Consider the following 20150-nt stretch of genomic DNA (forward strand, 5'->3'; position numbering starts at 1 on the left):
GTCTGGAGGAACAAGACACCTTCTGCCTCGGAGGGTGACGCTTGGGGTGATGCCGTAACCGCGGGGGGGTCGGGGCGAGCCGGCCCAGCACCCAGGCAGGTCGCTCCTCTCCAGGGAGCCCAGCTTCTCCTTTTCACCACCCCCAAGCAGATCTCTCTACCAGCTAGAAGAACATTTTATTTGACATTCTAAAAGGCAAAAAGAAATCAGTTGGACGACGCTTCATTCATTAAACAAAATGATTTTTATTGAATTAATAGGATTTACAAGAAATGTTGGTTTGTTTTTGTGGTTTTTTTTTTTTTTTTTGTCTGCAACAATGTTTATTGCACTAAAAAGAATCCATAAATAACATTTCAGGACAATCAATGAACCAAATGAAAATACTGGGGAGGGTAACTGTACAATTAAAAATTTTCCCCAAGGAAGGAAGCTTTAATACAAGGCAAAAGCTCATTAAAAAAAAAAAAAAGTAATTGTTGTTACATCCCTGATTGTTTCCACAGCGTGGTGCAGCTGACTGGTAAGCTATTACCTTCCACGTGACTGTGTCACCTTTTATGAAATGCAGTTTACCTAGACTTAAAAACCCGTGAAAAGTTTGCTTAGAGATCTCGGTCTTTAAGAGGGTACAAGTATTTCCCCTCCGACTAATGTCTGTGAAAACTAGTAGTAAATCTAAAGTAAATGTGTTAAAGTAAAAAATAAGGCAACTCAGACTTCACTTTCCTGAAGCTCTTGGGTTTTAGGTTGATGAAATCCGCTTCTGTCTGGTTATAGCCCTGGGTGCTGTTAAGAGGAACGGTATGGGCGGTCTGTACATTAAAGCTGTAAACAAAGAGCAGACCTCTCTCTCGGGATGTAAAATCCTGAGGGAAATACACAGAAATATTCATTTGGATTTTAACAGTGTTTCGAATCCAGGACATTTCATATAGTTGCATCTATTGCCCTGTAAAAATACATCGTCAGCTTCTTAATACTACAGCTGACCGCTAGAAAAAGATACCAGAATCAAGTCTCTGATTAAACTCCGCGCTGGTTTTCAGAATAATAAACTAGTTCTTGTGTGGAAAAAAAGATTAACAAACATTTTTCGTTTTTATAAACAATACATAATACATGTAGAAAAATATTAAAGAGGATAATAACAAAGGTGCAACATCAACAAAAATAAGCTGCCTTTTCAACAAAAGCACTTTTTCATAGTTTTAAGTGTGAAAACCTTTTAAAGCTCGTAGTGTCCTCATAGAAGTCTATTAAAAAGAGTTGTTAGCTTAAAAATTCTTGCCGTGCTGCTGGGCATACCACTGCTGCCTCTGCTTGCGATGCTCCAGCTCAGTGAGGAGCGCCTGCCTGTACGCTTCGTACAGCTTCACAATCCGTTCCAGTTCTTTCATGAAGAGCAGCTTCAGCATCCCCTGGTAGGTGTCCAGGTCCGCCAGCTGGAAGAGCTCCCACTTCAGAATGTGATCGTATCTGTTTTGATAGAAAAGATGCTTATCTACGCGCCCCTGCAAGCAAATACGCAGCATTTTATGCTTTTTTCTTAAGAACCGGCCTCACGGTTGCACAGCCACCGATCAGATCTCTAGCAATCTGCATCAGCGTGTTTTCTGTGAAGAAGTAAGATAATTGGCACCAAAAGACACAGAGCCGTGTCTCAGAGTCAGAGAAACATCACTTCCAGCAAAACTGCAGAGTCACTCATCATACAGCAAGAGAAACTCTAGAAATACGCAAGATCCCATGAACTGATTATAATAAACCAATGCAGAAAACGTGTCCTGGAAGCATTAAACCAGCAATTCCATTCAACGAGCCTTGAAGATTTAGTAGTAAAACATCTTTTAAAATTAGAGTAAGACAGAAAAAGTGAATTCTTTGAACAGGTGACCCTAAGAGTCCCCAGCAGGGCAGAACCCTGCAAGCCTTCCCTCACAGCACACCTCTGTTCCAAAAGCATTCCAGCCTTAACAAGCACTCTCGGACACCGTCCCCTTCTTGGTTAATTAGCAGCAATAACCTACGTCAGTGTGTCTCAAACCGCGGGCGATGAACCCCATGGGACCACAAAAGGGCGGTAGCAGCACCAGGGAGGGGTGAAATCCAGTTAGGCCACAACCAGTAGCTGCAAAGTACTCACACCAGCAAGGGACGTCCTAACCGCCTGCAGCTACGGGCAGCAATCTTATTTTTAATTTTTAATGCAGAGCAATTCTGAATTTCTGTTCATACTCCTAACACTTTTTTCAAATTCTGAAATCTAAAACCAGACCCCTACGTTCAGACTTTTGGGATATCAAAGCTGCTGCCACTGGATAGGTACAAGTGGCATAAGATGAACCTCTTCAAGCCTCCCGGGTCTCGCTGGCAGAGCTGAGGAAGTTTCCTGAAGGCTGCATTTTGTGTCCTAACTGCCAAACCACTGTCGTGACTAATCAAGGCTATGCCATTCCTGCTGCAAGGAATTTGCCACAATCAAACTGGCACTGTAAGGTCTGTGAAGGAAGGGGATGGCTGGTCAAATGAAGTCTGGTTTCATCTTGGAGGTTTGTTGAACCATACGTTAGTTAGTGACTCGCTTTCATGCCACAAGTTCTTCAAAGCTAGTGCTGACGATCTTCTATACCAAACACACGGTTCAACATTCCCCGTGTTTAACGTCTATAATATTTACGTATAAACTATCCAAACTATTCAATAAAGCAAACACTTTTCTTCATTTCCTTTTTTTAATGGATCTCTTTTTGTTCCCGTAGGAGGGGAAGGTTTCCAAGATCCTGGTAGAAAAACAGCATTTCTAACAAAGTTTTTCAACAAAATCATGGTAATTCTACAGAGATGGGATTAAAGGTCTGTGGCTCATGGCCAGATGTCCAGTACTACCACCACACCCTGTGGGGGAAAAGCCGCAGGATGACATTAAGCCGGAGATGCAGGCATTCGGGATATTTCTCAAGGAATTGGTCATTGAAATAATTCAGGAAAGCCCCAAGACACTGGGCCAGCAGCACAACAACTGTTTTGGTGAGCCTGAACAGTGTGACAGTTCAGGTCCCGAAGCCCACGTGGCCAAACGGTTACGGCTGGGCGCACGCGGTGAAGAGACCTGCTGGGTTCAGAACAGGCACGCTTCCCAAGGGACACCGAAACAACGCGCAACACAACTGTAAGCGCAGTTCTCGTTAGTGAGCATATCTGGGATAACCTGAGTCTATCTAAACTTGGAGAGACTTGAGGACTATCAGCCCAAAATGAGCAGGGGTGCTAACGCCGCCCCCGGAAAGGAGACCTGAGCAGCAGGGAGTGTCCTGGCCAGCTCCGGGAATAGGACAGGCTGCAGAATTTCCTGAGCAAGATGAGGAAACAGCAACTCCCCAACCCAGTTTTAATCTTGATTTTGTTTGCTCTGAGTCTTGCTCTGCAGTAGGCATTCTAATGCTACTTTACTGGGATAAAAGAAAGCCCTGATGTAGTTACATCATCACTGCAATACCCCTCATTTCCCGCTTTTTCCCCAGTGCTCCTAAACACACACAATTCCTTTTCAATCCAGTTTTCTTAACTTGGAAATAGGCAGCTGACTACTATAGTTATTAAAAGAATAGAAGAAACTCATGGAATAAACAGTTATTTGATCTGACAATTACATGAGAAAATGCATTCACTTGAGTGGAGGCCGAAGCCAAAATATCAGTAAATTTATGCAAATAAACTACATTACGTATTGAAATGATATATTCAGAAGGCTCTATGCATCAAAGAAACACCAAGACATGAGGATGACTACCAAAGATGCTTTTGAGGATTTTTAAGCTTCTATATTAAAGTTATCCCAAAGCTTGACAGGGCTGCACTGCTAAAATCCCTTTTGCCCAAAAGCAAGAAAGAACAAACCGCAGCTGTGTGTCCGTACGGAGAGCAAACTCCGGAGAGAGGCAGACTGCAAGCTGCTGCTTTCGAGGGTTTGCCAAGTACAACCATCTTTTTTTAAGTACTTCATTACTGAGTGTAGGTGAACAACACCTTTCCCTCTCTGCTCCCTTCCCACTCATCATGAGCTAAACTCAATTGCAGCAGGATTTCCCCTGGCCTGCCCCATACCAATGATTCCTTTCATATGTTCTGGGCCGATGGTATTTATTAAAATACACTCCGCAGCAAGGCCAATTCTCAATGGAAGGACTGTTTCTCATTAAGGTGGCAATACAAGCAGGAAAGAAAACAAAGCTCTGTCACATGCAATAATGTGTTTGCAGGGTTTCCGGGGCCTGCAACTTGCCTTTTTTTTTTTTTTTTTTAAAGCATCATGACAGATTGCTAAAGCCTTGGTGGTTTTTTTTAGCTCTTTGAAGCTGTCGCTGCCGACAGTTTCTCAAGAAAACCAGCATGTCAGGATTGCTTTTCTGCGTGAGCGTTTCGCTTCCCCTGCCAAGAGAAGTGTTGAATGGGGGAAGATAACTAATTAAAGATTAAGCTATCAACAGTGCCTCAATGGCAACAGGCTCATTCAAATCCACAAAAGATTGTAGCTCTAGGAACGCTCACCAGAGACGCCGAGTGGAACAGGGCACAGAGTACCATACCTGACCTAGCCTCCTCAGGCATTTTTTAGAAGGGCAACTGGTCACAGAGCCAGAAATCAAGGGGAGAAAGCACACTCATACAAAATTCCTGCAGAGCACAAAGCCTTCCCTCCTGGGTGAGAAAGCAGGAGCTCACTAGACAGGACACACAGCCAAAACATATGCTGTCTCCAGTTCTCCTCCCATTAGGTATTTGCTATAAAATAGGACACTTTCAACACAAGAGACACTGACCTGCCCTGAATATTTACAGCCTATTGGTTAGGGCTGGGAGAAGAACATCCTGCGTTCAGATCCTTGCTCTAGTTATAACTAGATAGCAAAGCCTCTTCACTGCGTGGTGAGCCAAATATCATCATCTTTTTCTTAAGTTTGACCATTTTTCACTAAAATAGGGAAGCATTATGGCTCACACCTACTAAACTCTCCATTAGACTTTTCCAGCGGCCAGAATTTTTACCCTTTAGAGAAACTCGTTGAAATAAAAGCTAACATTATCTATTTTTGCTATCATTATCTATTTTTTTCAAGAAAAACAACTGGCCCTTAGTCAGCTAAATCAAGCTACAGCATCAGGTGTAAGTAACAAATCATAACAAAATACACCATAATGACTTAAGTGCAAAACTGTACTGATAATCGACAGATTTTTACAGCAAATTTCAAATAGTAGATCGCAAAAGGTATTCCTCTACTACTACAAAAGCGTTTTGCCCACTTACTTTCATTTTTGCACCAGAACACAGGAGGATATTCATGCAGTTCTCATACTCAGCTTTTGGACAATACTACTGAAAAACTTACAAGCATTGCTGGGTGTTTTTCTCAAGCTTTAAGCCAGTTGCTTTGGCAAAATTACATTGAAAATATATAGGGGATCTTTATTTCAATACCTGTGAAAATTATTTATCAATTGCTCCTTAAGAAGTCCTCAAGATGAGGTGACATTAAGGCAGCTGCTACCACGCGTCCTCACTTTTCCAATATAATAATAGCATTAATCAGAATTTACTTCTTCACCGAAGTGTTTGAGAATTATGACAATATTCCTATTACCACCAGCACTACTGCAACAGAAGGCTAAAAGGATATGAAAAAATACACGACTTTTGAACAACGTACATTCTATTCAAACAGTTTGAACGAATCAAATGCTTTGGTTGGTTTGGTTTTGTTTGTTTTTCAAATTTGTCTCAGCCTACTAGATATAAAGAAATTCCTGATAGTCTTAAATTGCTGAAGTTGTCTTAAATTTGTTTCTCAAGTTTCAAGAGAAGTACCAACAAGAGTCCATACAACACAGGCTGAAATATTTAAAACCACACTGTCTGAATGTGCCAAAGACCTAAATAAAGAAATGCAGCTGCAGCCAAAACCTAGAAGTATTTCTAGGAAAGGAGTTCTCCCATAGGTTATAGGAACTTTGCACGTCCCTGGGTGCGTAAGTGCACTGGCGGATTTTAGGCCAATTTAAGTCTTTATGGGCTGCTGGCAAGCCCAGTAGTTGCAAGAAGTAATAAAACCCATTCAAATTATAGTTACTAGAAGCAGCTAAAAAAAGAGGGTTTTTAGCTGGAAGTCACTGAACATCATGCACAGTCTGAACTTGCAACTACAGATGGACCTGCTCACTGCTGTAAAACTTAGTTTCTCCATATTCTCCTTATGAAAAAGTACATGATTTCATAATTATTAAAATGTATCTAGCCTTTTTTATTGCTTTTCCATTTAGTATTTCTCTTCTGCAGAGCTGTATCCATTGGAAAATGTAATTTGTTTTATTATGCTGACTCAAATCTTTTCTTATAGGAGACTACCTGTTCCGATAGCATTGTATCTTTGAAAAAAATGACTTTTTACTACCACTTAGTTTTTAAGTTCTTGAATACCAATATAGATTTCAGTCTGTAGTCAAAATTCTTAACCGTGAAGGAGAATTTGTATGTCTTTTTAGAAAAGGAGTAATATATACATTAAGAATTTAATACCCTAAAAATATTTCACGTACTTTTAAGCCACATGGTACCGTTCTCAGAAATACACTGAAATTAAATCACATCCTCAACTCTCTAATGAGTCATTCTGCAAGTCATGTCAACTGCAAGAAGTACTGTGATGATTTTAAGTAATGCCTAACACAAAGCAAACTAATGCGATGAACATCTGGTACAGCTTCCCCATCCACCGTCAGCAATAGTTCTTATGCAATTAAGAAACAGATACCAGCTAGAGTTCTACCTTTCAGTCATCAAAATTCCTTTGTTTCCCTTCTAAGCTATGCATACATAGTGTGAAATGTAGAATGAAAAAAAAAGCTCACTTTACAGGAGCCCTGGCATAGACCTGCAGCCAGTCTGGAATCTCTGCAGTGTGGTAGGGGTTTGCAGGGACGAGGAGAGGCTGGCTTCGCTCAGCTTGCTGCGGCTGGTAAGTCACTGGGGGAGGCTGGTCATAACGGGGAACGCTGGACAAAAGAAGACAGGCAAAGTCCGTAACCTCCAAGCCATAACTCAGACATACTGATAGCATTAAATTGTTAACATTAATACACAGATTAATGCATGCAAAGGCCGATGATGCAACCACATACGGAGAGTTGCCTCAGCAGGTCTGTACCGACGGCAAATTTCTGTTGCTATTTTTATGCTTCACTCCAATCACATCTAAGTGTTGCTGCTGTTAACAGACTGTAAAATTCACCTTAGACCTATTCACCTAGTACCTACTACCTGGACACTAAAGCAGAACAAAAAATGTTTTTAAAACATGAAAAAGGCAAGTATTGATTCAGCTAAATAATCCACCACTTAATACGTTAGAACAAATGGATTCGGGCAGCAGTTGATGAGAGTTATTCCCTTTATAACAAAGGACATCCTCATGTTTATCTTTTATGCCACATGTTAAAATGCTTTCTCTTCCTGTGTAACAGCAAAATAGACTGAGTTGCAGAAATTGACTGCTGGATTTGGTGTACACCAACTTTATTTTACCTTCAAATTATGAGTAGCTAAAATACTAATTTTCATTCTAGACAAGACTTAATTCATATTTCAGATTGTATGTGCTATTTGTTCAATCTCTCTCCTGGAACATCAGATCAAGTTTCTCTTCAGTCTACAATTCAATTCTGTTCTCAGCAACTTTGTTGTTTTACTGACAGTTGAGAATAGCTGCTTTGTTTTAGTGAGGTAGGAACAATATCCTGTTTCTAAACTCAAAAGATAGTAACAGACGAGACAAAAACCTAACAATTACAACTTCTTCTAAAGTCAAGAACCAGTAAAGCTTACTTCTAAAAATAAGAAGGTTTTGGCACATTATATACGAAACAAAACCAGTTCCACTTTCTTAACTGGATTAGGAAAAAAACCCCAAGAACCACAGAAGAGAAGGCAGATGTCTTACCTGGGAGCACAAGGATGTTTATATTGAGCTCTTTTATTGATGTGATCTACATAATACACTCCAAATTCCGCTGACTCAACTCTCTCCCATCCTGGAGGCAGTCCCTCACGCTCGAGTGGATGGCTCCAGTGTGTTGTATTAGTGTTATGATCTATATAGTACTTCCTTCCTCTAATAGTCCAGTCCACTGACCAGCCAGGAGGAAGAGGTAAATCTTCAGAACTATGATTTGTTAAGTTTCCTAGAGATGTAGCAGCAACTCTACTGATGCCTAAAAAAAAAAAAAAAAAAAGGGAAAGCAACATTTAGCTAAACTGATAATACCCAAACCCAACAATATGTACGAAGTCAACTCCCTCCCCACCTGAGGCACTCTATGATCTTTGAGCAATACCACAGTTTATGGTGTATGCACTTGTACGTTAGTAAAAGTGCATGAGCAAGTCAAAATAGCTATTCCCTTTTAAGTCTCAGTTGTTTCACTGTCCTCCAACCCTGGATTCACTAGATAGCTTCATTCAGAGACAGTTAAAGCATCCTTGCTTTTTCAATTAGAGACATACGTTAGCATATGTAACAGGGATGAAGCTGTTGTTACTGTTTCAGTTTGCTGAGCAGAGAGCTGACATACGATTACAAATCTATTTATCTATTAAAAAAACACGGCTATTTTTTTATCTAGTTACAATCAAAAATTACAACTGTCTAGAAAAATCACTGAATACCAACAAAGCTTTTCAGATTAACCAGTCTAGAACAGGAACAGGCCCAGGTGAACCAAGAGACGAGGGACTAATAGGGTTAGCTCTACACTGTGCTGACCATTATTACTGAAGTCCATGCAATCAGAGCCAAAAAGTGTCACCAGCAACAAGAGAAAACAGAAAAGCTGGCTCCAAACAGGATCCTGCACAAGCCCCTTCCTGAACATAGTTCTGCGCACACTAAAATTGACATTGCCACATCTGCTTTGCTAAAACTACCCACGCTTGTTAGACTAGCTAGTTTATGTGCACTGCTGGGAGGGACAGTCAGGCCTTCTGAATGCAATCCAGACAAGCTCGAGAGACCTTTTGTTCAGAGGGAGTCACAAAAACTGATCTCCTAGTCTAGTAGGCTGTATATCTGCTTCTCTAAAACTGTATCTGCTTCTCTACATTTTGCTCTTCTCTAAAACTGAGCACCTATGCTTCATAATGCCAAAGAGGGACATGAAAAAAAAGTAAATTTCCAGCTTTTCTTGGTGATGTGGGCTGCAGTAGGAGAAGGGCTTCTCCAGCAAGACAACTAAAGGCTAGGGTAAGCATATTGGTAGTAGGAAGGCTGACAGGAATCGGTAGTTGATTAAGTTTCCACCTCTGCCCTAGAAACACAGCACATTTAGGCCTTATCACTAAACAGCTAATTTAAGAGACTGTTCACTAGCATTTAAAAATACTCAATTTGTTGTAACATACATAGGTTTTACATTTTAAAAATGAGTGTGCTGGATGCCGAGAGATGTACTGAAGAAACGTAATTCCAAATTTCCTCTTTTCCTTCCCTTTATATACCATGGATACTTAGGAAGCCAGTTGAAATAAAAGCATTAAAGTAATTAAAACCAAAACAAACCACACAAAAACCCAAGCAAACAAAACTCCAAAAAAATCCAAAAAAACCCAACCACAAACCCCAAGTGACATAGTAAAGAATTTTGCAGGTCTCTCTCCATTCCTTGGAAACCTACTACGTACTGGACATGCTGGCCCAAATTAAACTCTCCTTTTTAAATCCTTTTAAGTAGTTACCTTCAGTTACCACAGTTAAACAGTCTCTGGCTTTAAAGAATTTCCAATTACCTTTTCATCCCACAATCAAATACATCTATTCAATCACAGCATTCATCAGAGTTTGCGTTACTGTTTCCCATGGCCAAAAGAAGGGGCATGGGAACGACTTTTTCCACTTTCTTAGAAGTCAGAAAGTGACTCCATCAAAAGCACCATATTTCCTGACTGAGGAATACGCCCCTTTCCTTCTGTTTTTCAGAAATAACATTTTTGTGTGAATATTTTTTGAGAGAGTGGAAGGGAAAGGCAGAGTCTCTCTCATCTAAAGTATAAGAGTATAAGAAAAGAGGTTTCAGGTGTGGTCAGTAACTCAAAACCACAACAGTAATACTGAAGTAGCAGCAGAATTGTTCTACTACAAGATAGCAGTCATCAACAATAAAGTAATGAGAAGGCTCCAAAGCAAATGAATAAATAATAATAATAAAAAATCTCACAAACTTCCTCCTGAGTACTGTTCTTTAAAACATTTGTGCTCACCTACACATCTTTTTCCAGCCTTGCCATGTTCTGAACTATTTGCCCTGAAGTATTTTCTCTTGTTGTAGTACTTACCCATTTGTTAGCTTCATAAAGGAAAGTTGATGGCTGTGTTCAGGTCACAGCTCCCATCTCTCATTAGGATTAAGCAACCTAGACCTTTACTTCCAGTGAGAAGAAACATCCTGACCTTTAGCAGTACTGGGGCAGGGAAACTATTTCAGACCCTAGCTACAGTTATGTCACTGGTTCTGTTTTCATTCCAATGACAAAATACAAACATCTAAGCTTCTTGAAAATACAGCACTTTGGATAAACAAAGTCTGTATTTTCTCCAACTAACTGGACCACTGTGTTGTAATTTCATGAATGTATAAACAGTGACTATTAAGTCACCGCTACCAGAAGATCTGAACACAGAAACTTGACTGGGGGAAAAGAACTTTCACAAAAGCATAAACATATTTTTCTGTTTACTGTTAAAACCAGCACATGTCTGTATTTTTGTTACAGTTCCTCCTACTTAAATTCTAGCATGATTCCAGCAGCAAATACTTATATATTTATTCCTTGGGGTAAAGGTTAATCTTTTGTAATATTTGGAAGTTGGTATTAAAAGTTGCACAAGCCATCCTCTGCACCAGAAGTTCTCTTGACACAATGCCTGTATCTCTTAATGCAAAAGCCAGAGAAGACTGGGAGATGGGCTCAGGCAGAAAGGAAAACCCCAATCAGATTACAGAGAGGAATCAGGTAGAACGCAGGCTAAAAAGCAATGCTGCACCCAATGGAAAGGCAACACTGCCAGTTCTGTGTTTGTACAATCATTTAGTTCTAGCTACACGGTTTCTCCCAATGCCAGCTTATCTTTTTTTAATTTCCAGGATGCAAAGAACAAAAATAATACCAGACTACAACGACATTATACATTCCTTTTGCCATTTTGACTTCATATATGAAGAAGCAGAGCCATACTGTTAAGATAAAATTACACAGCTGCAGCAGTTACCAGTATTGAACAGTGTTCTGAGCCTCTACAACTAGCAAGCTCTCATTATGAAATCAAATCCCAGATTTATAAACAGATGGTTGCAAATACTTCACGTAGTAGATTATCATGTATAGTCTTAACATGCATTTTCCTCCTTAAAATCACTGATCATATCGAAATATTTTGCGTGCTGGGAGTTTTAAGACGTCAGGTAATATTCATAGTGTCTTAAAACCATCAACCCACTATGGCATTCAAATAAGCAATTAGTACAATTTAAACATTTGTTTATCTAACTGGAGTTACTATAGATCAAAATAAATTGTATATTGGCTTCCTGTATAAAACTCAGCAGATGCTTCCTTCAAGGGAGAGCGGCTACACATGGAAGAGAAATAGCTCCTGCTATGATTTTGAACAGTAAGAGAAGATGAAAACTGGCTTTCATATATATACACCTGTAAGTATCGATAAGACTGAACAACACTTCCAAAAGTAAATTTCTGTGTGATCTTTTCCAAAGCATAAACCAAAGAAGAAAGTTACAAGACAGCCTAAACCCACCTACTGTGAACCCTACTTTTTCTGCGTCACACTGCCAAAGTACGATACTCTTCTGTGTTTAAATTTCAGGTGAGGTCTTAGCCCTAAAGCATTTTTATAGCAGCCCAAAGCTTCACATAGGATTTTCCTGCACACACCAAGGATATTCCCTGAATCACGGGCTGGCACCAGATTTGTATTGCACAATGAAAAGAGCTACAGAAAAAATCCTAAACTTACAACTTGAATCATTTTAATCAAAACATCTAGTGTAAAAGCTGTGATTTTCCTATTGATGGAGGATATGCTCTCTACCAAAGGATAAGTAAAAACAGACTAGTCAAACCAGTTCACTGTAACTACTCAGGGTTTCCTTGCTCACATACTGTTTTATCTATGACAAGACACAAATTCTCATCCTTCCTGCTTTCCCAAGGAAGAGAGTTCTTTAAATTATCTGCTTTTTCCAAATGTTAAGTCTCCTTTCCTCTGCTTAAGGATGAGCACTGTTCTTTATAAACTCCCCTGAGTGGCGCTATCAAGTCTCAAGAAAGGTCATCAATGAATTTAAATTTATGAAATTGCAAATCCTTTTCAGCTTGCCTCTTTAGAACTCGTCTAGCCTCCTTTGTTAATTCTGTTTCCTAATGGTGTATATTTGGGTTATTTTTTGGTTCGGCTGTTACTTTTAAGGAACATCAATACTGAAGATTATATGTGGCTTTGCTTTCTCCTTCTCTTGTAAAATACACTATCTTCGGTTTAAGGTCTTGAATTAACTGTCAACCAGGCTAAGGGGCATTATATGCTATTCCAAAGCAAAAGAAAATCCCATTCAATGCAGCCTGCTTGCTTAGAAGTATCACTCTGTATGTTCTCAACACTTTGAAAAAATAAAGTGCAAAGGAACAGCAACTACTTATTACTAGCATTAACAAGATTTATACTCAAAGAGTCTTAAGAAAGGCCAGGGCCTATGCTCAGTCTTCAACAATGGGGTGTCCTTTAAGCTGAAGGAGGGTAGATTTAGGTCAAATTAGGAAGCAATTCTACCCTGTGAGGGTGCTGAGGCCCTGGCACAGGGTGCCCAGAGAAGCTGTGGCTGCCCCTGGCTCCCTGGCAGTGTTCAAGGCCAGGTTGGATGGGGCTTTGGGCAACCTGGGCTAGTGGAGGGTGTCCCTGCCCATGGCAGGGGGTTGGGACTGGATGGGCTTTGAGGTCCCTTCCAACCCAACCCATTCTATGAGTCTATGAGTCTAATACCAGAACCCAAACTTTGAGCACCACATTCCAGTGCATTGTAAGATAGCAATGCAGAGTTTCTTCCTTTAAAATTCTTCTCTTAAAAATGTATCTTAAGCTAGTAACGTCATGAATGTGAAAAATACATAGTATCTTCATCAATCAAGGAAGTTCTGTTTGTTTGTTCCATTTGTATGGAACAAAGAAAACTGTAAGAGATACGCGTTAACGCTTTCACAGCCCAATGAAGGGGTTTTACTGTAAAGGCATTCTGCCTGGAAAGAAGTCCCAAGTTCTTAGGAGGAAAAGTTTCCAGGTCAGCAGAGAGCAGTTCTTCAGTCTGCCGGGTAGAAAGCACAGGAGAAAAATCGTATCACCAGAGCATTCCAGCATAAAGGAAAAAGAGCAAAAACACTGAAGAGAAAGTTTCACTTTATTAGATACAGTGCTGATGTAGGCAGAGAAGTTTTAGAGCCTATGAACTCCCCACAACTAGCTTCCACCAAATTTCAAAGCACTGAAAACAAATCTAGCCAAAAGGCCTTCATATTTGTCTTTAATTAGGTCAATTGTCTCAAGAACCTTTTCTCAGGATGCCAAAATCCTCTCCCTTCCCCTCATCAAACCAGGGTGAAGAACAGAAAGAGAAGATGAACGAACGGTTTATTTTTATTATTACTCACTCCCTTAAAATAGCAAAAAGAAGTTTTGATAACTATCCTGTTTAGACAGGTCTGCAGGTCCTAGGCCTTCCTAACCCATTCCAAAGCATCTGAAGGTACTTTTGAGCACAAGTACCTCATTTGTCAGAGGGAATGGGGCATTCCAAGTAAGCATAAATTCACCAATAGGAAATGACAGGAAGCGCTCTGAAAGCTTCGAAAAGTATGCTACAAAGAAATTACTGCAGAATCAGCACAAAAGAAGAAAAGGGCAGGAATTGCCATTTGTTTAAAAAAAAAAAAAAAAAGAGTGACGCATACACACTTAAAAAGAAGAAAAGCCCCTGCTACTTTAACTCTAAATAGACTCCATTTAATAATTTGTATTTCTTTACTTTGTTCTCATATTAAACATGAATAACAGTTTGCAATTTTTAAGGTGCACAATTTAACACGAGATCAATCTACTTTCACTAGCGTGCACTGGATTCTCCGTTCACAGGGTTAATCATTTTTCTCCTCAGACATCAGTCAACTGCTTACAATCCAGCATCAGAAAGTCCCTTTACACGGCGATTTTAATCTCAGCAATTTTCATATACATGTAAGAATTTTTTAGCTTACCGCTCAAACAGGTACAAATAACTCTGAGGTCTTGGTTACAAGTTAGTTCCAATCTATACTGCAGATATAACTTCAACCACAGACCTCCCCAAACCTTTAACCTAGAAGAGAGGAAAGAGATGTCGAGGAAAGACAGGTAAAGTCTCTTAGAATTAAGTTTGAAACGGATACTAAAAGAAAAAAAAAATTCAAGAAATGCCACAGAGGTAGTTAAACATACAAAACTAGGAAATAACTCAACTGAAGACATTTTTCAGGAAAACCGGCAGCACTAGATTGCTAATTAAAAACAAATCCAACGAAAATAAGAAAAGGACAACATGGAGAATTGAAGCATACTGAGAGAGAAAACATGACTTCAAGGAGAAATGCCTATGAAAGAAAATATCAATGCTGTCAACATCAACTGGTGAAAAATCATGGGACTTGCTTAAACACTCCGCTGAATACTTCAAGTATGAAGATCTCAGTAAGAACTTGTTGTCAAGTTATCCCCAGATTATGAAGAGGAGAATCTTTATTTGGAACGAAAGCTGAAGTTCACATACACCACTTCCAGGCCACTGCTTCTCAAGTCATCTCAGTTGTAACCAACACCAAATGAAACATCACTGACCAACAGCAACCATACCTTGTGTTCATGAGGCAACACTTCTATAGCCATCAACCCAAACGGTAACAGAACAGGCTGAGGGGACCTTCTGAGGGAGGGTGGGAGAAGAAGAAAAGGGTAGAAGGCAGCATTTACAGATTCTAGCTAATAAACAGACTGAATATGTTGAAACTGTAGGTATTAGGCAATTTTGTCGTCAGTTACCTTGATGAAGCATTTTGATTAGGTGAAACACTTATAAACAACAATGGAGATGTGAAAGGAAAAAGTAATTCCGACAAAGAAAATTAAAGTAAAAGGCCTGCCTCAGTATTCTAGAAATGCAAGGACAACAGGAACTAGAAATTACAGAAAGATGAGTGTAGCTCAAGGAAAACACTGAAGGTTTGAAGACAATGGATGGTTCAAATAAAAAGCAGCTTAATGGTGAGATGAAAGAAGTAAGAAAATCTAAGGTTTTCTTATTTTTGGCCACATAATTCTTTTACTGAGAAAAAGTAACAGCAATTCTTGAAAAGATGTACAGAAGTTAAGGTCTCACAGGTCAATATTCTTACTGCAGTGTAACTACAAGAGGAATTTAAGAGTTCATTTTCCATGCTGAGATACAAAAAAAAAAAAAGAGGAAAATGGAAACATTTTGGCAGACAAAAGGCTCACCTTTTTTTGTCTCTCCTTACAAATACATAAGATTGAATATTCACCCGTTACAAAACATGTGTAGAATTTGTTCAAAGTATTAAACATGAAAATATGAGAGTGAAGGACAAAGACCAACCAAATATCAGCACCTTCTTTATGATTTCCAGTCACTAAGGGGCCATGTAGACAAACAGGGGGAAAAAGTCTTTTTAGAAAGAAATCCATGCTGCTACAATTGAGAAGAATATGGCTGTAAAGCCCTACTTTTAGTTTGTGTTAAAAATTTACTAAACTCCACTTTCAAATAATAGCTAGAACTCCATTTCCATTTAGAATTATTTCAATTCTACACAGCAGCAGTACCATTTTTTGAAATCTTCCTCAGCATACAGAGTTACTGTAGTAAATTTGTATGTTAAATTGATGGGTTGGTTTATAAAATCCTCCCCAAAATATCCCAGCACACGCTAACAGGTGCTCCTTTTCTGGACCAGATAAATGTTTAATGGCTGCTGGCTGAACAACAACTGACAAAAATCTAGGTAGACCAGATGTATTAGCATTTAGCAAAATAAATGAGGATAAAGTAGCAAGTCTTAAACCTTAGTATTTCAGAATTTACTGCTGACAGCAGTAATGCTAGTGTTACTCCTCTGTCACTTTTCACTGAAACATTTCTGTAATCAAAAACCCACAAAGCATTGTGGGGTTATAGTTCCATACACATCGTCAGCAGCCTTCAATGTTGACGTTCTTCCTAGCAGATTTATTTTTTTAGACAAAAGATTTATTTTACTAGACACTATTTACTATTTTGTTTACAGATTACAAGTAATGATGAACTAACAACGTAGTTCATATGGAAGGTATGTTATTTGCAGGTTTGAAATGTTTGTTTCAAACTCCTCCTTGAACACAGTTTCTCTAGTATATACCGTGCTCAAATATGGCCAAACTTACTACTTTTAAGGTCACCTTTTTATGGACAATATCGTAATCCCAGACTTTTTATTCCATCAATAGATTCACAATGGCAGACTACACCAAAGACGACTTCTTTACAGAATATATAATCAAATTATTTCAAAAAGCAGTATTTAACAGATTCTTTTTTCTTAGGCTGTTCTTCCATTAGAAAACAAAGACAAGTTCCAGTGAATTTGAGGGGCAAAGGAGGAGTATTTACAAACAATATTACAAGCTAAAAGAAAAAAAAAGGCAAGGACTAGAAAGTCAATTTCAACACTAACTATATGCCAATTTGCTAATTACTTAAAGCAGTCATTCCTCCCTTTGACTATTTGTAATAAATTATTTTAATTATTGAGGTCAAATTAACACAAAATTAAGTAACAACACAATGATAGTTAGAATATAATAATAAAAAAATAGCAATGTTATAAATTAGAGCTGTTGGTTATTCTACACAACATGAAAACAGCAGATGTCCCCTACCAAATAAAACTCCTTGCTAGCTAGCAACAGAATCGACTTTGTTGTGAGTAGCTGCGTATATAGTTGGCATTAAAAAACACTTGCTCAGCGTTACCCCTTTTATTTAAAAAATAAATCATATTTTAAGTATATTTTTTCCTTTCTGGATACATGTAATCAAACCTTTAACTCTAAGAAATGTGAACATGTAGTGTACTCAGAGCACAGAAATGCGTTAAAAAGAAGCATGTCCTACACAGCATAACTCCTGAAAACATGACCCTGATGATCCAGATGTACCTTTGCACCTAAAGTCTTATCAAAAACAAATTTTTTTAAAAGCAACAATTAATACTTACCTGAAGTGTGCCTCCCATGATTCTGTGACATCCTCTGGAAAAGATCACTGGTGTGTTCATAATACCTGTAGTCCTCATGTACGCGATCATTTAACTGACGTCTCCTCTGGGCATCGTAAAAATGATCGTAATAATAACAACGGGCACCAGCATCTCCATTTTCCAAAACAGAATTAGCTTCTGTTAAGAAGGACTGGGAGGAAGATCCATATTCTCTGGGGACATCAGCTAAACTTCTTGCAAGATAGGAAGGTGCAGACAGTCTGTTGCTTTCACGTCTCATTACTTCATGAGGTGGCCTCTGCACTGGAGTTCGAAGGAAACTCTGGTTCCTGGACACAATTCCATCTCCACCAGAAGCATATGCAGAAGTTGTTGAGTCAGGAGGACAGATATCAGTTCGTCTTGGAATGGTTGGACCGTGACGGATAAATGAAGGCATCAGATCTGATAACACAGCATGAAAGAGAAATAAGAACTTTGGCCGTACTTACACATAAAGTATTTGGTTAGCCACAATGCTGATTTACACCATGGAATTGAGGAAATTGCCTTACCCCTGTAAGGCACCTCTAATGCATATGCAAGTATAATGGCAACGCTGCAGTTTGTACTGGCGCAACAGAAACCATTCACATCCTTCACCAGCAACAAACTCCTGCTGAAAGAGTGCAGTTTTGCCAGTATAACTGCATCTCCAATAAACAAAAGAAAACAAAAACCTGAACCCAAAACCTATCCAAAAAAAACCCAACCAAAAAAACCCCCAAACCACCCCACAATGCACTGTGGCTATATCAGCCAGACTTCATACCTCTCTACTAGAAGTGCCAAGAAAATCCAAGTATCCTGGCTACCACTTTACCGCTTCATCAGGACCACTGCCTTTATGAACTCAGAATAACTGAAGATGTTAATGCCTACATGCTCACAGGAATCAGAATTCATACTTTCTCTACTAATCACAAAGTTTAGCCAGCAAAATGCTGTCATTCTGCACATGTTCTCAAACTATCAAGAAGGTATTTCACTTTTTCCTTTACCTAAAGGGGTTTTGCACACCAACAGTGACAACTATTCATACAATTTCACTGCCTCTCGCAAGTAAATGATACGTTACTCCACTCCTTAATAGTACTTTCAACATGATATACATAAGTAGTTTCCATCCAGGTGAGCTAACACAAATGACAACTTTCATTTAGGAGGAAGTTACGCCTATTATTAATTGCTTTATATTAATAAACTCTTATAACTTAGGGTAGAAATTCAGTGCATCCCACAAAGCATCATCAGTAAATTTATCATTACAAAGCAGTTATGTAATATCTACTCACTACATCCTAGCAAATAATACGTGTAAAAGGTGTTAACCCCTTAGACACACCTACAGCTTAACATGAAAAAAACTTTGTGGGTTTTGTTTTGGTTTTTTTAAAGACTAAATGTAAGCAGACTTCTAAGTGATTTTGCCTGTTGACTGGGGAACCAGCTGTTCATGCAGTAAATCCTTCCAGAAAAGCTGAGTGCCTGCTCCTGCCAGCAAATCAGTTGTTGCTAGTTGTGATCTCCACACTAATCCTGCAATTATAGCATAATAAATTTCAATCTCAGGTTGTTTTCAAAGATTCACAAAAATCCCCACTACCTAAGTGCACTTTCACTGTGTATTTGCTAGTGTTTTGTATAGTTCCAGCAAAAACAGGACCGTGGCATTAGTGTCAGGCTAACCACACGAAGACGAGCGCATCCTAGGTACACAGCGGTGACCTCATCAAGTTGATTCATGGTTAAGAACTGGAACACTAGCTTCCGCAGGGATTTTATGCAACTGTCTCGTACAGTTATCTCATTATCAAAGCATACACCTTTTGGCAGCACACACAGCCTAGATCGGGAAAATAACCACCGACTTCTGGAAAACGAGAGATCATTTGTTCCGCTCACCTGAACGATACCTGTTTGGGGACTACCTTAATCTCTACCTGTTGAAAATGAGCAACTGCGGCTGAGGAAAAAAACAACCAAGTTTGTTTACCGGCAGCACCTGGTGGTACGCTATGTGACTATGTGCAGGGCTCCCTTTTAAATTCCGCCTGCCTTTCAGGTGTCACCTCCCCCAGGTCTCACAACAGGAATTCCCCCCGCCCCTGACGAGGGAACCCCCCCGAAGCCGCGCAGGGCCTCCAGGGCCCGCCGCTCCACACACAAAGGACGCGGCTCCCCCTTGGAGGCCTCGGGCTTTCCCTCCCAGCCCGTCCCCCAGCCCGCCGAGCCCGTCCCCGACACTCACTGCGAAGCAGAGGGCTGGTCTCCTTCTTCACGTACTTGCCCTGCACCTCACCCGGCTTGGAGAGCTCCGTGCGCGTCTTCTTCCGCGACAGCATCCCACCTCCCGGCCCGCTACCACCGCCCGCATACCCGGTGCCGCTCCCCGCTCCGCAGGGCAGGGCCCGGCCGCCCCGACCCCCTCAGGCGCGGCGGCGGTTGCTCTGTGTCCGCATGGCCGCGCACCGGAGGGGGCGGACGGGACCGGGACCGGGACCGGGACCGGGACAGGGCGGGACGGAAGGGGCGCTCGGCGCTGAGGGGAGGCGACGGGGCCGACGCGCGGGGGCTTGTGGGAAAGCGGCCTCCGCCCTCCGGGGAACGCCGCGGGGCAGGGAAGGGGGCGCGCGCGCTGTCACAGCGCCCCCTCGCGGCGGGGAGGGCGCAGGTGCCGGGGCGGTGG

At 40.3% G+C, this 20150-nt stretch overlaps 1 protein-coding gene across 1 annotated transcript; it reads right to left on the reverse strand.

Annotated features, from left to right (window-relative positions):
• Positions 1-221: 221 nt before the first annotated feature.
• Positions 222-20014, reverse strand: SAV1 (salvador family WW domain containing protein 1). The gene is made up of 5 exons (XM_075753171.1): positions 19713-20014; positions 17420-17866; positions 7998-8268; positions 6910-7053; positions 222-1479 (listed from the first exon to the last, which is right to left on the reverse strand). The coding sequence occupies exons 1-5, from the start codon at positions 19804-19806 to the stop codon at positions 1278-1280; spliced, it is 1158 nt and encodes a 385-aa protein (XP_075609286.1). The 5' UTR covers positions 19807-20014; the 3' UTR covers positions 222-1277.
• Positions 20015-20150: the final 136 nt, after the last annotated feature.

The sequence above is a fragment of the Balearica regulorum genome, chromosome 5 (genome assembly GCF_011004875.1).
Source record: "Balearica regulorum gibbericeps isolate bBalReg1 chromosome 5, bBalReg1.pri, whole genome shotgun sequence".
Taxonomy (NCBI): domain Eukaryota; kingdom Metazoa; phylum Chordata; class Aves; order Gruiformes; family Gruidae; genus Balearica; species Balearica regulorum.

What these genes read in the sequence shown, in the direction of transcription:
- SAV1 (XM_075753171.1), bottom strand. Translation starts at nt 19,806, where the DNA reads ATGCTGTCGCGGAAGAAGACGCGCACGGAGCTCTCCAAGCCGGGTGAG. An exon ending in TCATGGGAGGCACACTTCAG is followed by an intron (nt 8,269 to 17,419) that starts GTAAGTATTAAT and finishes TTTTTTTTTTAG; the next exon opens with GCATCAGTAGAGTTGCTGCT. An exon ending in AAACATCCTTGTGCTCCCAG is followed by an intron (nt 7,054 to 7,997) that starts GTAAGACATCTG and finishes TCTTTTGTCCAG; the next exon opens with CGTTCCCCGTTATGACCAGC.